This window comes from Triturus cristatus, chromosome 2_2, assembly GCF_964204655.1.
Source record: "Triturus cristatus chromosome 2_2, aTriCri1.1, whole genome shotgun sequence".
Taxonomy (NCBI): domain Eukaryota; kingdom Metazoa; phylum Chordata; class Amphibia; order Caudata; family Salamandridae; genus Triturus; species Triturus cristatus.
This window is the reverse complement of record NC_140582.1, coordinates 1,240,766,614-1,240,784,782: the sequence shown is the minus strand read 5'-3', so window position 1 is coordinate 1,240,784,782 and position 18,169 is coordinate 1,240,766,614. Positions and strand designations below refer to the sequence as shown.

The window sequence follows — 18,169 nt, the reverse complement described above, 5'->3', positions numbered from 1 at the left end:
TTTTTGCTGTGGACTCCACAGTCCTTGCACGGTGTGATGTCGAAGATGAGCCCCCCAACCAGTGAGGGACACGTCTGCTGTTAGTATTGAAAAGCTTTGAGTGTTAGGAACACGGCCAGAAGTTCTAAGTAGTTGATGTAGAGACTTTTGTGAATGTCACTCCACAGACCCTGGATTAAGTATTATTGGAGATGGGCACCCCAACCTGTGAGATGCGTCTGCTGTTAGCATTGTCTGTGGTACTGGGTCTATAAAGGGCTGTCTTTTTGATAAGTTTTGTGGGTTCCACCACTGCAGAGAGCGACGGGTACGGCCGCTTACCACCACTAGATAGGTTTAAAGACCCTGTGATTAGTTCCACTGACTTGCTAAGCATGCCTGGAGGAGACGCATGTGAAGCCGGGCATGAGGAACAATCATGATGCAAGAGGCCATCATTCCCAGCAGTTGCATATGCACTCGAGCTGGTAGTGAGTGGGTTCAAACAGGAGAACTGGAGCCCAAATATTGCAAATTCTGGCTGCATTGGGGAAGGCTAGATCTCTGAGTATCTAAAGTGGCTCCTAGATAGTTTGGGGTGTTGGAAGGTTGATGTGATTTCAACACTGACTGTGAACCCCGGTTGGTGCAGTATCTGTATTGTCCTGCGAGTGTGTAGGAGACACTTTGGATATGTACTGGCTTTGATGAGCCAGTCGTCCAAGTAGGTGAAGACATGAATGTGTGGTCTTCTTAGGTGAGACGCGACCACTGCCAGACACTTTGTAAAGGCTCTAGGAGATGTGATGACTCCGAACGGGAGTACCTTCAACTGGTAATGATAGCCCGCTACCACAAATCTGAGAAATTTGTGATGAGCGGGATGTATTGGAATATGGAAGAAGGTGCCCTTTAAGTCTGGAGTAGACAGAAAGTTGCCCTGTTGTAGGAGCACTTGTTGAAGTGTTACCATGTGAAAATGGTCTGATTGTATGTAAAATTCTCTGAGGTCCAAGATAGTTCTGAGAGAACCGTCCTTTTTGGGTATTAGAGAATAGAAGGAGTATACGCCCGACCAGTGGTATTGTAGTTGTACGGGCTCCATAGCTCCTTTCAAAAGGAGAGACTGAACTTCTTGGTTGAGGAGGTGTAAGTGATCCGGTGACAGTTTGTGTGAACGTGCAGGAATGTTTGGAGAATTGTTGGTAAACTGCAGGCAAGAACCAGAACGGATAATTCCCAGTACCCATGTGTCTATAGTTGACTGCCAGACGGGTAGTAATTGTGAGAGACGCCCCGACAGGTGTTAAATGGTCGGGGAGGAGTGTAGTGAAGTCACTGTTTGATGTTGGAGGGGGAGGCACGTGTTGGAACCTCTACCCTTGCCATTGATGCCTCTGTACCCCCCTCTGTAGGATCCCTTGGAGGCAGAGGGCTGATTGTTGCCTTTGTAGGTTGTTGAGGCAGTGTCTGAGGAGGTATTTTTGGACCCGACCCGATAGAAGGAGCGTCGAAAGAAGCCACGGCCTGAAGGTGACTGGAGGGCTCCCACAGATTTGCCACCTCTGTGTCCTTCTTGCTCTTTTCCAATGAGGAGTCTGCTACAGGGCCAAAGAGGTGCTGCTTGTCAAATGGTGTGTATAGAGTGGAAGCCTGAACCTCTGGTTTGAACCCAGAAATGCACAGCCAGGCACGCCTTCTTAAGAGAACGCTGGTGATAACTCTAGCAGCAGTGTCAGCAGCATCTAACGGGCACCTGATAGAACTGTTCGACATGAGCTGACCCTCCTGCACTTGAGCTTTGGACTTGTGCTCATCCTAATGCGCTCTATCGTACCTGGTTAAAAGCGCTTGGGTATTGGAAATGCGCCAAAAGTTTGCAGCTTGGGGGGTGGAGCATCCCCTGACGTTTGGGAACTAGCCCTCTTACGTGCATTAGACACCACTAGAGAATCTAATGGTAACTGCCCCCTTATGTAAGCTGGGTCTGATGGTGTAGATTTATATTTCTTGTCTACCCTGGGGGTGAGGATACGTGCGCGGACAGGATCATTAAAAATGTCATCTACAGGTCTGAGCATACCCTTGAGCATGGGAAGTGTGTAAGAAAGTGGGTTTCTGTTGCAGTAACCCTCCCCCCCCCCTTTTTTTTGCTGAATTGCTGATGCACTTTTCCTTGTTGTGCCCTGGGCTCCTGCCAATCAGGTGCCCAGGGCCTGTGTTCCTTCCCTAAAAACTGCCTAACAGCCAAAACCCAAATTGCCAAACCCTGGCCACATGTCAGCCCCTGGTAAATGGTACCCTAGGTACCCAGGGCCTTGTGACCAGGGAAGGCCTCTAAAGGCTGCAGCACTCATTGTGCCACCCTTAGAGGCCCTGTACCCTTACACACACACACTGCTCTTGCAGGCTGAGTGTCTGGATACAAGACAAAACAGAGAGTCGACATGGCACACATCCCTGTGTGCCATGCCCACAACCTACACTGCCCTGGCGTACATCAGCCACCCCTCTAGCTGGGTGCCCTATGCCAGTGGTGTGGACACAGAGGCAGGAGCCCTGTGCCCCTACAGTACCCAGGTCCATTCCTGGGTCCTGTAAGTGCAGTGCTGCCAGCAAAGAGTATATGGTGCTGGGAGCTTCTCAAACACGAACTCCACAGCACCATAATGGCAGCACTGAAGACTGAGAAGTTTGGTATCAAACTGCTCAGCACATTAAATCCACACTGATGCCAGTGTGTGATTTAATGTACAAAGCACCACAGAGGGCATCTTAGAGAGGCCCCCTGAAACCTAAACCTACAATCCACGTCTGTTCTGAGGCTGCCACACAGCAGACATGTTGCTGGACCCCTGGGTAGGAGAGCCCCTGCTCTCCTGGGTCTGCAACAATGCACATCCTGGGCGAGGTGCTAAATCTCCTCCCCCAGGATGGGCAGGGGGAAGCTTCAAAGGCATTCCGCCTCTGTGAGCTTCCCCAGGCCACTGCAACCCCCCACTCTGGCGGGAAGCTTGGCCAGAAACCCCAAATAAGGACAGGGGATGTGCCAGCCTGCCAACCCCACCCCTCAGGTGGGGGAGACGAGGTGAAGCACATCTCCGGGCTCTCACCATCTTGAAGATGGGAAGCCGTGCCCAATCAGGACTAGGCTCCTGCCCCCCTCCCACAGGAGAGAGGCAGGATAGGGGGTGTACCCACCCCAGGACATTGGCCCCTGCCCTTCACCTACCTGTAACGCCCCTAAATCTAGTATTTAGGGGCACCCTGAACCTTCCTTCCCCAGATCCCAGATTCGAAACTACAAGAAGAGCAAGAAGAACAAAGACCTGCCCTGCAGCTGCTAAAAAGAGGAAGACACCAACTGCTTTGGCCCCAGCCCTACCGGCCTGTCGACCCTCGAACCTGCTCCAGCGCTGCATCTCTCATGACCAGCAACCTCACAATCCCTGGAGGACCTGGCTAGCTTTTGGCTCTAAGCCCCTGGGACTCCCATGAGTAGAGGCTCTACTCGAAACCTATCTCTAACCCCTGGCAGCAGCCCGGAACCACGAACCCAGCCCACTCTGCACCAGCCAAGCCTGGCCAGTGCCGGAGTGAACAAAGACCCTGAGGACGACCCCACGGCGACTGTGACCCCGAGTCCGGCACCCAAGGACCTCGCTCGACACTCCTGAAGAAGCCTGCAGCCTCAGAACAAGGTGCCCCCCCCAACCGCGATCAACAGAGGGTAAGATTTCCCGACACCAAAAGGCACCCCTGCACGCGGCGCCCCGCGGCCCCCTGTGCCCAATCCCGGGGTACCTACCTATCCTCCAACTACCCAACTTACCTCTCGAAGTGGTGGGGGCACCTGAAGAGTCCTCGTCCCCGAGCTTGCAGTCTTTTTCTAAACCGGAGACTTCCCATTGAAATCCATTGAGCACCCGAAGGCTCAAAAGCACCCTGCACCCAGCCGCCCGAGTGGCCCTGGCAGTGAAAACTCTACACCTACCTACTTCCCCCACTTGCCCTGAGTAAGTGACCAGGAGCCCAGCTCCCACAGCCGCATGGCTTGCCAGTCAGCAGCCACCAAACAAGGCCCCCCTATCCCTCATAGGATAACATTGGGCCTAACTCTCTCTGCACCCGGCCGCCCTAGAGCCGCTGTGGCTGAACCAACTGTACCTAGATCCCAGAGTCTGTGCCCAGAACCTCAACTCTGCCAGTCGAGTACTTACCCTTAAACCGCAAACTCTATTTTCCTCATAGGGTAACATTGACTGGCTTTTTCCTGAAATTTCTTCTAAGTGTGGACTTTTCAAATCTTCAAATATTCACCAAAAATCAGCCGAGTGACAAAAACGAATTTACTCACCTGCTCTTAGGTGAGCTCCCAGTACTGGATCTTGGTGCCCAGCACTGACTCTGAAAAATACCTACAACTGTACTTACCCGTAACTCAATTTTCTTCCATAGGAAACCATTGACTGTTTTTCTGTGAAATTTCTTCTAAGTGTCGATTTCTGCAATCTTTAAATATTCTTCAAAAATCGTATAATATCTGAAAACGTAATTACTTACCTGTTTTGGATAAAGGTCCCAGTACTGAGTCTAGGCACCCAGTACTGGATTACAAAAGTAACGAGAACATACTGTAACTGTAACCTGAATTTTCTTCCATAGGGAATCATTGAATGTTTTCTTTGAAATATTTTCTAAGTGTCAACTTTTAAAATAGCTAAATATTGTTTAAAAATCATTACAGTAATTAAGTCGACTTTCATCACTTGATTCAGAGTACTGACCCAGGACTGAATCTAGGATCCAGTCCTGGAATTCCAAAAGTAATCCTAAAAGTAATCTGTGGCAAATAACTTGAAACTTCCATTGAACTCAATGCATTATTGTGTTTAAAATAGTGTTGCCTATTGCAACCACTTGTAACTGTTTACAAAAGTCAATTACATCTTGCAAAAGTATTTATATAAAGCATCTCATTCTGAGAAAGTATATTTTAATTCCAATTGTTGGTTCTAAAATAAAACAAGCATATATTTTTTATATATAAACCATTGGCCTAGAGTTCAGTTATTGAGCGTGTGAGACCATTTGCTGACTGAGTGTGTACAACAAATGCTTTACACCGTCCTCTGATACTGCCTTACTGCTCGACCAAGCTACCACTTTAGAGAGTTAGGTTATATCTAACCTTAGCCTCTGTTAAACCCTTAGGGATTGTGGACTCTGTACACCCTGTACATATTTGGGAACAGTATATACAGAGCCACTTTCTCACAAAGTGTGCGAGAGGATTTTTGGGAACTACTAAGTGTTTCGAAAAGGAAATCTTCTACGGATTCCTTATGTAACTGGACCCCATAGTATTAGCAGCTTTACCCATTAATTTGATATATCCTACACTGTCTGGTGGAGAAGGCTTAGTAGGGTTCAGATCAGGATCGTTACCTGTGGGAGAAGTTGTGTTGTAATCTCCCCAGGGGTCTGTAGGTAGTGCATCATTGTCCCCAGCTCCATCCCAGTCCCCATCATTCTGATTATCAGGTATATATGGTGAAGGTGAGTCAGCAGGTGAAATCAGCAATGGCTGAGACTCAGGAGAAGGAGGTAATGGAGGCGGAGGAGGAGGAGAAGGGTTAGTACCCACATTTTTCAATTTTAAAGGAATGTGGTAAGCTTCTTCAGTCTCAGGTTTATGTTCGAGTGTCATCTTGGTGGTAATATGTCCACCTGTTGGATGAATGCAGATTTCTTTCTGTTTCGGATCCGGTTTGGAGGGTGGAACATCGAAACGTTGCTCTTTTGATGGAACCAGCACATTTGTTTGTTTCGGCACCAAAGGTTTTGGTGCCAGTGTTTTGGATGCCGAGGATTTCGGATCCAAAGTCGTTTTTGGCGTTGAAGGGGATGGGGCTGAGCCTGACTTTGATCCCGAAGGTTACGGCTTGGTGCCCGATTTCGAACGACTCAATGGAACCGGTGTGTTGGCTCTGTATGTCGCGACATCGAGCCCGACAGTCGCAAAGCGTCTTCTTCATTCGGAAAGCCTTACAAGCATCGCAGTCCTGTTTTTTGTGCTCCGGAGAAAAGCACAGGTTGCACACTCCGTGTGGCACTGAGGGCAGAATTTAAATGGAGTCCGTTCCATCTACTGCAAGGCAGACCGACACAGGTAGGCCCAACAGCCTTCCACCAGCTACCCGATCAAAGAGGAATTGTCAGTAAATACGATACGTGGAGAATGTAAATACGCGATCGAAAACAATACTGTCGAGGGTGAGTATTGGGCACCGAGGGGAACCCGAGAAACGGTGTTGACACGGAGCGCAGCAATTCACGTCCGAATCCAATGGCGGAAAAATCAATCTAACAATGGAGACTATGCCCATGCGCACTATCACCGAAAGGAGGAGTTAACATCCTCGTGACTGGAAAGACTTCTTCGAAGAAAAAAAAACTTGCTAACATCCGGACACAACACTAGATGGCAGGAGTAAGCAAAGCATGTGATCTACAGCTCACATGCCTCGAACATAGGGTTAACGTTTTGCAGGTAAGTATACGTCTTGATGCACTCAAAAAGCATCCTCAGTGGCACTAGGGCTGCTGGGTGCAGAGTGCTGAGGCCCAATGTTAGCCCATGGGGCCGGTGACTGGTGGTTGCTTACGAGCAGGCTTCAAGGTTGAGGGAGAAAAGATTCTGGGGTTAAGCACCCACAGCGGAACAGGGACGGCCGGATGCAGGGTGCTGTTTTGGCGTTGGGTGCCCTGTTTTCAATGGGAGTTGCCAGTTTTGGCTGCAGGCTCGTCCAGGAAGTGTTCCGGGAGGAACCAACAGCTGAGCAGGTAAGTCGGAGGGCTCGGGGATGTACGTGCACCTCCGGTCCTCTTCACCAGGGCGGCCGGATGCCGTGGTGCCATTTGAGGTCAGATTTCACCTTACCGGGCCACTCACGGTTGGGGGAGGTCTCTGTGCAGAGGCTGCAGTTGAGGTCGTGGAGTCCTGGAGGGGTCAACCCACAGTGGACTCAGACTCTGGAGCGCTGGGGGGAGGGAAGGGGGGGGGGCTCACTGGGACACTTGGACTTTCTTTGGAGATTCTTTTGAACAAAGCTGCTGTTCACCGGAGATCCGGTCTTTGTTGAAGGCAGTCAGTCCTCCCAGGAGTTCTGGAGGTCACTGGCTGCAGGACAAGGCAATGTTTGGCGCAGGATCTCTGGAAACTGCAGATAGGCCTGTAGGGCTGGGAACAAGTCAGTTCTTCTCTGCAGTCTCTTCTGTTGGGCATCTTCTTTCGTCCTTCTTCGTAGGTTTCGGGAATCTGCTTTTTGAGTTCAGGGCTCCCCCCTAAATACTGTATTTAGGGGGTGTTTTATGTGTCTCGAGGTCAGTAGCTCATGGGCCACTGACCTTAGGGTGACTACACCCTTGGTGTGCTCGCCCCACGTGTGGGAGTGGGCACAATCCCTATCCCGATTGGAGAGTGCCTGCCATCTGCAAGATGGTGGGCACTGAAGAGTGGGCTTCACCTCCCCGGCCCCACCTGAGGGGTGGTGTTGGCAGAGGTGGGCACACCTTCTGGGCAGCTCTAATTTTTCCTGCATGTATTACCACCGAAAAGGGGTTGAGACAGGAAGGGGGCCTGCTCCTGCTAGCAGGGGAGGCTGGGGGTCGCATTACAAAGGCTGCCAGGCCTTTGAAGCTCCCCTGCCACATATGACTGTTCCTGACCTGGGGGAGATGTGAACACTTTTGCCCAGGAAAGGCTTTGTTTCTGGGATCACGGAGCGAAGGCTCCCACCCTAGGGATCCAGAAACTTGTCTCTTGTGGCAGGCTGGTGTTAACCAGTCGGGGAACCCACCAGAGGCTGGTCGTTTTTCAAGGGGCATCTCTAAGATGCCCTCTGTGTGCATTTTTCATTAAATCCCACACTGGCATCAGCGTGGGTTTAATGTGCTGAGAAGTTTGATACCAAACTTCCCAGAATTCAGTAAAGCCAGTGGAGTTAATAATGACAAACTCCCAGACCATATACTCTTTATGGCTTTACTGCACTTACAATGTCAAAGAAAGGAGTTACGACACTGTAGGGGTACAGTGGTTTATGCAACTGTACCCTCACCTGTGGTATATAGCGCACCCAGCTAGAGGAGTGTCTTACCTATACCATAGGCAGTGGGTTACAGGCATGGCACACAAGTATGTGTGTCATGTCGACTCTTCCCTTTTGTCTGCACGAAAATATGCACCCTGCAATGGCAATGTGTGTGTGTGTGTGTGTGTGTGTGTGTGTTAAGGTACAGGACCTTTAAGGGTGGTGCTGCAGTGCTTAGAGGCCTTCCTCCGTCACAGTACCCAGGGTACCTTTTACTAGGGACTTACAAGTGGCCAGAGAGGTGCCAAATGGGAAGTACAAAGGTACAGTCTTGGGAAAAAACAGAGGCCCTGGGAATCTTATTTGCAGGGAACCCAGGGCACATCAAGTCAAAGTGCATCAGAAATCTGGCTAAAGTGTGTGTGGGAGGGGGGAGGGGGTGGGGGGAAGGGGGGAGGGGGGAGGGGGCAGGGCGGGTTCTGCAACAGAAACCTACTTTCCTACAAGCAGGTTTATTCTCTCAAAACTTTAGCAAACGGATACTTATATGAAATATTTTTGTGAATTAAGATTATATGTTTGGTAATAAATTTGCAATAATTACATTGCCAAAAACCTTTGATATAGAATAAATCTGATGAAGGACCACACAGTAATAAATTCACTGGTACATGAAATGGAGGCTAGCTGGGCTCCTTTGCAGCAGTAAAACGATAAGAAAAAGCCTTTTTAGCAAGGTGTTCATAAATCATTAACAGAACAGCCACAAGTACCACTCTCGGGCGCCACGACTGGACGCAGGTCACCAGGATTTGATAAAAGCAGATATCTCCCTCATGTCAAATCTCGAGGCCAGAGAGATAGGGCAGGAGGGGCTGGGGGGGGTACGGCTGCTCTTGAGAGCCTCTAGCCTTGGGGGTGGGGGTTGGTAGGGGGGGTGGGGAGAGCGACTAGGGAGATGGAGCAGGAGGGGGTGGAGTGAGGGGGGTGTTGCTCCTGGGAGCTAACTGCGGTGGGAGGGGCGGAGGAGAAGGTAGAGGTCAAGCTGCTCCTGAGGGCCTCCTGAGGTGGGGGATGGGAGGTAACCAAGGAAGAAGAATATGGAGACACAGCCAGAGGGGCTTGAGAGGGGGGGGGTGACTGTGGAGGGAGACAGAGAGAGGAGGGCCTGAGGAGAAGGAGGGCAGGCTGCTCCCCGAGGGCCATATGAGGTGGGGGATGGGAGGTGGCTGGAGAGGGAGACTAGGGACAAGGAGGGGGAGGAGTGAGAGGGTGGGGGGGGGGGTACGTTGCTCCTGGGGTCCCAATAGGGTAGGGTGGTATTCGAGGTGGGAGAGGGCAGTCCCCTCCCGAGGGCCTCCTGAAGTTGGGGTGGGAGGTGACTGGGGAGGGAGACAGAGCAGAAGGGGCTGGGGAGGAGGGGGAAGCTGCTCCGGAGAGCCTAGTACTGGGGGTGGGGGATAGAAGGTGGTGTGGAGGAGTCAGAAGAGGGCAGGCTACTCCTGTGGGCCTCCTGGGGAAGGAGGGGATGGGAGGTGACTGGAAGGGAGACAAGGGAGATAAAGACAGAAAAGTAGGGGCTGGGGGAGGGAGAAGCTGCTCCGGAGCGTGATCCTGAGATGGGGTTGGGGGGGGGGGGTAATAGGAGATCAAGTGGGGGGTTGGGAGTGGGGGAGGGAGAACAGAGCAGGCTGCTTCGGGGGCCCTACTGCAGTGGAGGGGGTGAAGGTGGGGGAATGGAAGTTTACTGGAGAAGGGAGACCGAGCAGCAGGGGCTGGAGGAGGAGGAGGAGGATGAGGAGGGGGAGGGCCGGCTTCTCCTGAAGGGCTACTGTGGTGGGGATGGGCACAGGAGGTGAGGTGGGGGAGGGTGAAGGTGGGGGAATGGAAGTTTACTGGAGAAGGGAGACCGAGCAGCAGGGGCTGGAGGAGGAGGAGGAGGATGAGGATGAGGAGGAGGAGGGCCGGCTCCTCCTGAAGGGCTCCTGTGGTGGGGATGGGCACAGGAGGTGAGGTGGGGGAGGAGTCAGAAGAGGATAGGCTGCTTTGATGGCCTCCACGGTGGGGACGGGCACGGATGGGTGACAAACTCACCTTGAAGGGCAGGCATCCCTCAGCTGCTTGGTGATGACGGCCTCCTCAAAGCAGAGATCCACCATGTTCTCCATGATGTTGTGCGCAAGAGGCACATCCAGATTGATGTCTGGTAACTCGTCGTAGACTCGCTGAAAGCCCTGAGGAGCAGAAGCCAGGGATGAAAGTCAGCAACGTTACAGACGCAGGAACCTCTTCAGTAGAGGCGCTCGCCACAGTTTTACTGCTCTGAGCGCTATAAGTAACAGGCGATCCCATGAGCCAAACTAATCATTTCCAAAGTATGGACTGCAGAAGTGTAGGACCTGCATCGATGGCCGGCAAGGTCAACACACTGAACCCAGCTCGCTCAACCACAGACGTATCACACAGTACTGAGCACAGGAGATGCTGGCAGATCAACGCAGAGTGGCACAGGCAGCTGAAGCTATGGGGCCCAACCGCCCAATGTGATCCACTAGGGAGGTCCATTTCTCCAGCCTGCCACTTAGCAGCAGGCTCCGGTCTCCCACCCCTGGATGAACATCAGCTTTTGTCTACAGATTGGTGAGGCTTAGCACATCTGTGCATCCTGAATTGGAATCAGAAAGGAGGAGAAACTTTCTGCTCTCTGTGCCAGAACTCAGCACAGTCACCTTCTGGACAGGCTCTTCGTGAAAGCAGCCGTGCAACAACCACTCACCCGATTCATCTGGTCCAAGGTCACAAGGCCAGTCTCCCACAGACCCTTCAGCAGCTTCACTATCATCACAACGGGGGCCTCTCCATTGGACTCCAGCACCATCAACAGGGCCTGGAAAAAACATCACAAAACCTCAGCAACGCCAGGTAAGCAGCCAGAGAAAAACAATACATCCTAGAAACCGCTACTGAGACAAGAGACGAGAAACAGACTAGATCAAAAATCTCAGAGTAGGCCTAGCTGAGCAGCTAGAGGTAAATGAAAACTAGAGGCAACACATGAAACAAACTGGTAAGACCAGAAAAAAAGATAAGAGGGATGACAAACCACAGAGCAAAATGAAGCAGAACAGCAAAGTAGAAACAAACCTGAGCAACTGAAATATACAGGAACACAACAAGAACAAAAGATATTAAAAAAACCACAAAAAACCACAACGCTTAATGTTCGGGAATAGATGGGAAAATGACCAGTCACAAAGATACCTCAAAAATAAACTCAGACAAGAGCTGAACAAAAAGTGAACAGCAGACAACCAATTTCTAAAAGATGGCATAAAAGAAGCAGCATAAACCAGAGAGAGGGAGAGAGTATATCAAAAAGTACATGTCTGAGAAGAGTAGAACACACGAAGAATTCGAAATGGATCCATTGATACAAACAGGAAAGACTAGGCCACATACACTGGTTCTACATGCAATCGCAGCAGGATTACGTAACAATCCCACTCGGTGTAAGCGTGGAGTGTAGTGCAAAGATCATCTACACTCAACCTCACGTACAAGGCAACCAGCTTCCTCCGTGGACTGCTGTTGGCATCAGCTCAGTTTGCTCACAGACGGCAGTAACCTACCTCGTAGACCAGCTCGTGATGGAAGTGCGGCACCTCCAACTCGCGGAGGCAGTGCTGAGCCTCTGAGACCTGCCCCGCAGTCAGGTACTCCTTCAGAAGAAGGTTCATCTGCGGGAGGAACATGAGAACCACAGAGTCAAGGCGCTACATATGCACTTACTGGAGCCAATTACACGCAGGACTATCTGGGAAGAAGAGGAGGGGAGTGCATGGTTTAAGAGCCCACGTCAGGAAGAGGGTTCAGGCGCAACAGCAGTCAGGGGGTTCATCAGCGATGGCTGGAGAAATGAGCTCGGAGATATTTCACTCTAACTATCAGAGAGGAAGTCATGGTGGAGAACTAAGGTTTCATCTACCTATACAAACACACTAACACACACGCACGCACACACCTTGATCTGTGTGAAGAGAATCACAAGGGCTGCTCTGCCTCCTAAAACTCCCACAACCCCATGAATCTTGCTTTTCCCATGCAGTACACCCTTGTGTTTGAGTAATGGGACAAAACATGGCTTAAGCAGCTTGAATCACTCCTCTGCAGTGGAGTTCATGTGCCCTTAATGCCACTTACTCCATTATGCTGACATTTCACCACCTGCCGCGCAGTAAGAACGTGCTAGTGCAGGGGCTGGAGGTAAGCTGTTAGTGTACGCTCGCCAAGTAAAGAAAGAAAAAACCTCATAACAACAGCAGGGGATTGGAGGCAGCAGCACTAACAAATGTTACAGAAGCGGGGTTCACATCCGGGGCACACTCCGTCCCTACTACCCATATGAGACTTCTCTTGCAAAACAAAATGGAAGAGCGGGAATAGAAAAAGAAAAAAAAAAAAAAAACCCAAGAAAGGTAAGCCGAGTGAGGGGGGGGGAGGGAGAACCATTTAGAAACATGGCACAGATTGATACCACGCCTGGGCAAACAGGAAGCAAAGAAAACGGGGGTGGAGGCAAAGCATACAGGATGGACTATAACAAGCATGATGTGTATCTGTAAAACGCACTTACACCCAAGAGTATCATGGCGCTGAATAAGATATTTATTGTTACCCAACACAATGATACTCATTTTATCGACCTCAGAAGGATGAAAGGCTGGGTGGACCTGCCGGGGTTTGAACCTGGGATCATGAGGTCGAACATATGCCCCTACAGCAGACACAGTAGTCCACTAAACCACCAGACCCGACTATCTTCCTGAGTCAAGGCCCATGTTTTTAGCACCAGAACTGCGCAAGTCAGACCTCTCTGATGAGATGTTTCACAGGTCTCTGGCCTCCGCCCACGCCCCAGACGTTGTCCAGACGGATGATTTCCCTTTTGATACGGAGGAGGACGGCAGCTCGGTCCAGAGCAGCTCTGCAAAGGGAAAGAGCAGTACAAGAATTAGAGATGGGGACAGGGGATGGCCGGCGACAGTCATTGCATATCTCAACTTGCTCAGTTCCATCAGGTCATTTTCAATAACGCTATTTGCACCAGTGGACACGCATTGCAAGCTCGCGGAGAGCCGAGTGGGATGATGTACCGAAGAGGTACATGGAATCGTTGGTCGAGCACCCACAACTGGGCATACAGCACGGTCCCAAATGGACGACTGAGGCCAAGAGATTCATCATCTATGTCTGTATTCAAAACATTTTATTACATTTTTAGATAAATATGAGAAGACCATACATAAAAGAGCACCGAAAAAGGTAGATGCAAATTTATATCATTATAATAATTGAATTAATAAAAACGTAAATTGTAGAATAATATCAAGTAAGAGTTAATAAAGTACCTATAATACAAAAACTATGATCAAGTAATAAAAAGAAAAAGGAAAGAAAAAAGGGAATATAATCATCAGGACAAATCATTGTTAATAGAGCTACTAAATGTGACCAATATATGAAACACTGAATCACTATTAAAATAAATGATTATTAGGAGTGTTGTGATTGACGCAAGATAAAGTCAAATTAGCTCTTTTTCTAGTAAACATTCACGCCCACTGTGCACGAATTGATAGTAATGAGGTATTTTCCCAATTGGAAGCATCTGATGTTAAAGATTCAGAAAATATAAAAGTTTGCTATTGATGACAGAAAATTTGGTGGAAAGTGAAGTTGACTTACAAATTAATATAGAAAATGAAACATTATTTGAGATATTTAAAAGTTTAGTAACGATCTTCCAAACCTATTTCCAAAATGCATCAACAATATGACATTCATAAGCATGTAACGGTGTATCTGGTAGAGACGATTCTAGCCGCAGATTCCTTAACGTAGAATTATCCCCAGGCATGAGACTGGACCCGGAAAACTTTCTTACCCAGCATCTCTGTGCGCCGGGGGGCAGTACCACGCGACTCCGCCCCGACGTCCTCCGCGGGCGTGACGTCAGCGAAGTCACATAAGCCCCATCCCGGCGCACTGACGTCAGTTTGCTTCAGAGAACTTTTTCCAAGCCACAACGCGGAGCCATCACAACAAAACTGAGGAGAGCATGGGAACAGTGTGCAAAAAACCAGAGAACAAAATAGAGAGAAACAAAAAGGTGAGAAACATCACCAGGTGGCACCAAGGCACCAGAAGGCGACAACAGCAGGCCAGAGCAAGAAAAGCGCAAAGCACCACTCCATGGAACCACCTTGCAAGCCAAGGTGAGAGCCAGCCTGGAGGTGTGGAAATGTGGATTTTCCTGATCAGTTATGTCCCCTATCTTGGACCCCAACGGTTCTATATGCATGTTACAAGTACATGTATGTTCCCTCCAGTTCCAGTTTCTAAGACGCAAACATATGTGTGTCTTCCGTCGACATGTTCTCTGTCAGATCCGCCATCAATGGGCTGGATATTCGATTCCTAAGTATGAAAGGCCACCGACTTTATATGGCTAAGTTACTCCATTTTTACAGTTCAGGCAAGTAGGCCCGATTCTGTCCTCAAAGCCTTTCCCTGCTCTCTGTCTCTGACAGCTTCAGCTTGAGCTCGCATCTGTATCCATGAACTTTGTCCTACTCCCTGTGCAGCTAACAATGTCTGCCTCGGCCAGTTTTCGCCTGCCTGCCAAGAAGTTGTATTTCACCTTCGAATTATCTATTTTGCTCTTCAGCCGATGCATTCCTGTCAAGTGATTTAGGTAAACATTTCCTTTAGCTCACAAGCAAGGACTCAGCCTTTCCGTCCTCCTGCAAGTGATTCATAGCCCTGCTGCCATGGAAAGTTTTCTGCCCCTCGCATCTCATATAGACACTTAGACGCTTGTACACGCACACACAGTTAGTATAGAATAGATTCTGTCCGAGAGTCCTTCCTTGTGGATAACATAGTTCTCCAAACATAGGATGGTAGATATGATTTGGGATTAGGTTGACTTGACCCCCCAGACTTCTCGTCTCCACATGTAGAGCTAAATGTCAAGTCCCCTTCACCCCCTAGTTGCACGTCAATTACACGTCATGCTGCTGCGCGCGCATCTATGCCAAGTATTATCTTATAGATCCACCTATGTCTGATAATGCAAACCAATCATGTTTCTTTTATTCCTTATTACGCCTAGTTTCGATTACGTACCTGTTTTGTCACTCTTCTTATCAAATGTTACGCCTTCTACATTCGTTTCATTGTAATGCACTTATTATAAAAATACATGTCTGTCAATAAATTATTGTACTTCACTTCCTGAACCCTCGTGGTGACGGAACCTGAAGGCCGCGACTCGAGTCGGCCATTTTGAATGGAATAAAGCCCATTTAGAAAACCTCTTATACCACGGATTCTGCCTCTTGTTATTTTGAGCTATTTTACTTTATTTTAGGATTCCGTATGAAATTCAGTCCGGTATTTTATTTACCACATAATGGCGCCCGAACAGGGACACTTTCTCATCTCACGCGCCGGCGGTGCGTTGCAGGCCCGGTCTCCTGCCACAGCTGGACGGACCATAAACGCGTACCAGCAGGATTTCCTGTAAGCTCCCTCCGGTCAAGCGGGGGCGACTGAGGCTGCGATCAACCCAGACGAGGCGGTGAGAAGTGCGAAGTATCCCGACCAGAGCCTAGCTGAGAGAGCAAGATCCGAGGTATACAGAGGCCCACCAGGTTTTCCGAAATCCCGATGTCCAGAGGGTCCGCTGTCCGCAGTCATCGAGTCCTGTCCATTCTCTGAGGCCTTCCGTTTCAAGGAGCTACTCGGTGAGTACCATCGCCGGGGAGGCGTGTTGACGTGCACATAGGTTGTGCCGGTCAAGACGGATTTGGGTACACAAATCCGGTCTGCACTGTTTAGCAGTGTATATGTACTGTTTAGCAGTATATCAAGTATTCCGAAGAATTCAGTTATTGTCAAGAATTCAGCGTGGTGATTAGTTAGGCAGACTGTCATCATTGTCGATCATTGTTACAATGTTTAATGTTTAATGTTTAAAGTGTTCAAAATATTGTAGTATGAATGACTGTTCATTGTTCACTGTTCATTTATTGTGTTTTTCGTATTAAGAAAATTCAAGAGTAAGTATCAGATCAGTTGTAAATATGCCGCTCTTCTCGAAGTTAAGACAGATTACTACCAGAAAAGGGGTGCTTGAAGAAGCAGTTCCTATTCCTCCTAGGGACACTCCAGGGCATTTTATGTACCATAAACATGGCTTAGATGCCATATTATTTCTTGATCTATGGGTAGATTATACCAAGGGATTACCGGAAAGTCAAAGGTGGCCCATAGCGGGAACCTGGGATGCAGAGTGCATCATGAAAGTGGAGGAAGAGTTATGGAAAAGAAAGGTCAGACAGTCACAGAAAGACGCTGTTGAGTTATGGCGTAAAGAATCTCATAGACGAACAGAAAAAGCACGTAGACAAGAAGAGAGGAGTAAAGAAAGTTCAAATAAAGTTCAAGAAAATCTATTAATTGAGGAAGGTATCCGAGTGAGATCAGAACAAGTAAATAGACAAAGAAATGCTCTTATGAATGGTATGTATCCCCTACTAGCCGAAGGATTACCTAAGGCTGCTCCAGAGATACCAAAAGACTTGCCACCCCCATTATTTCCAATTAAGGTACATCCAAAGGGGCTTCCCAGAACCGCAGAAGATGTTTTTCTTTCCTCATATCTAGATGACGCAGCTCCCGAGTATGCTAACGCCGCACCACATAGACCGTCTGGCGGAGGGGTTCAACGTCAGGATCAGGTATCTGTCCCCGTGCAACAGCAAGTTCCGACACAAGCGTCGGCAAGCACATCTGTTTCCGCATCTGTCTCCGCAGTCGACTCTACAGAGGTATCGACACCCATAGTTGCTGTGTCACGTTCAACGAACCCATTCACACCCGACGCCCCAGATAGGGCCACGGGAGGTGCTAGCAGTACTTTTACACCACCTAGAATAAATAAACTTGTCTTTCAAGAGTCAGCACATTCACGTACACCTAAATTCGTAAGTGAACGTACGCTTAAGGAACTCCTTGTAAATTGTAGATATGACCCGGTGGTTGGTAAAGAGGACGAAATGGTCCTGGCATCATTACGTATCAGGCGAGCCGCAGAGTATTTAGCGAGGTTACCAGGGATGACTACGCATCTAGACAACATATATCATTTTGTTCAAACAGGACGAGATCCAGGATGTATTAACAGAGCTATGGAATTCCAGAAAGTAGAGATACAGGGGGAACTGTTACGTTTCCTCATAAACTGTATGATCAGAAATCAAGATCGTCCGGGGGTAGACCCGAATGCAATGCTTATTCTTACAAGATGGAGTCAGAATATATCAGAAGGGAGACACGATAAGCAAAATTGTATAATAGCCATGTGCCGAAAAATACGTAAAGAAATAGAGCGTATTCATGAAGAAAGATTGGGAACAGACGAGTTTGAGCAAGATGAAGTGTCCGAATCAGGGAATTCCGCAAGACAGTCAGAGACCATAGCCTATGTAGGCAGAGGAAGATCCTGTGAAAATACTAGATGTTTTCCTGATCCAATACATTCTGTATGCCCAAAAAACAGCAGAACGTATCCGACGCCTGTAATAAATCTGAAGTCTCCTGAACATTCGTTTCAAGCCGCAGATAAGATACTACGAGAACGAAGGGGTTACCACCTCCTCGATTCCATGGATGAGCAAGAATTAGCCAGATCAGCCGTTCACTGGATTGACAGTCCTGAAAAATACGGTGATGAGACCGTAGCACACACGTTTCTCAATCTCAGTACAGATGAACAACGCTTAGCTGGAATCTATATGATTCAGCAACTCCTCATATTATATAAGTGCCAACATGCTGACCCTGGTCCTTTACCTGATATATTAACGGAACTACTCACAAACAGATGGAGAGGTTCTAGTAATAAGCTAATTAAAGAGATATTAGTGTCACGTAAACAGTATGTCCTTTTTGTAAGTCCGGATTCTCTCTCGCTGCCCCACAGAGAAAGAACGCCGTACTATATGGATAGACAAAATCCTTTACGAGAA

General features: G+C 48.8%; 1 protein-coding gene across 3 annotated transcripts in view; it reads right to left on the bottom strand.

Moving 5' to 3' along the window:
* Positions 1–18,169, bottom strand: part of LOC146863482 (programmed cell death protein 4-like) — a 145,902-nt gene that overhangs the window by 22,902 nt on the left and 104,831 nt on the right. For all 3 annotated transcript variants that reach the window (XM_085642909.1, XM_085642910.1, XM_085642911.1), the window contains 4 exons: positions 12,945–13,059; positions 11,705–11,812; positions 10,852–10,962; positions 10,170–10,309 (listed from right to left, as the gene is read on the bottom strand). In XM_085642909.1, coding sequence (XP_085499035.1) covers positions 10,170–10,309; positions 10,852–10,962; positions 11,705–11,812; positions 12,945–13,059 — 474 coding nt within the window. The remainder of the gene's footprint in view (positions 1–10,169; positions 10,310–10,851; positions 10,963–11,704; positions 11,813–12,944; positions 13,060–18,169) is intronic.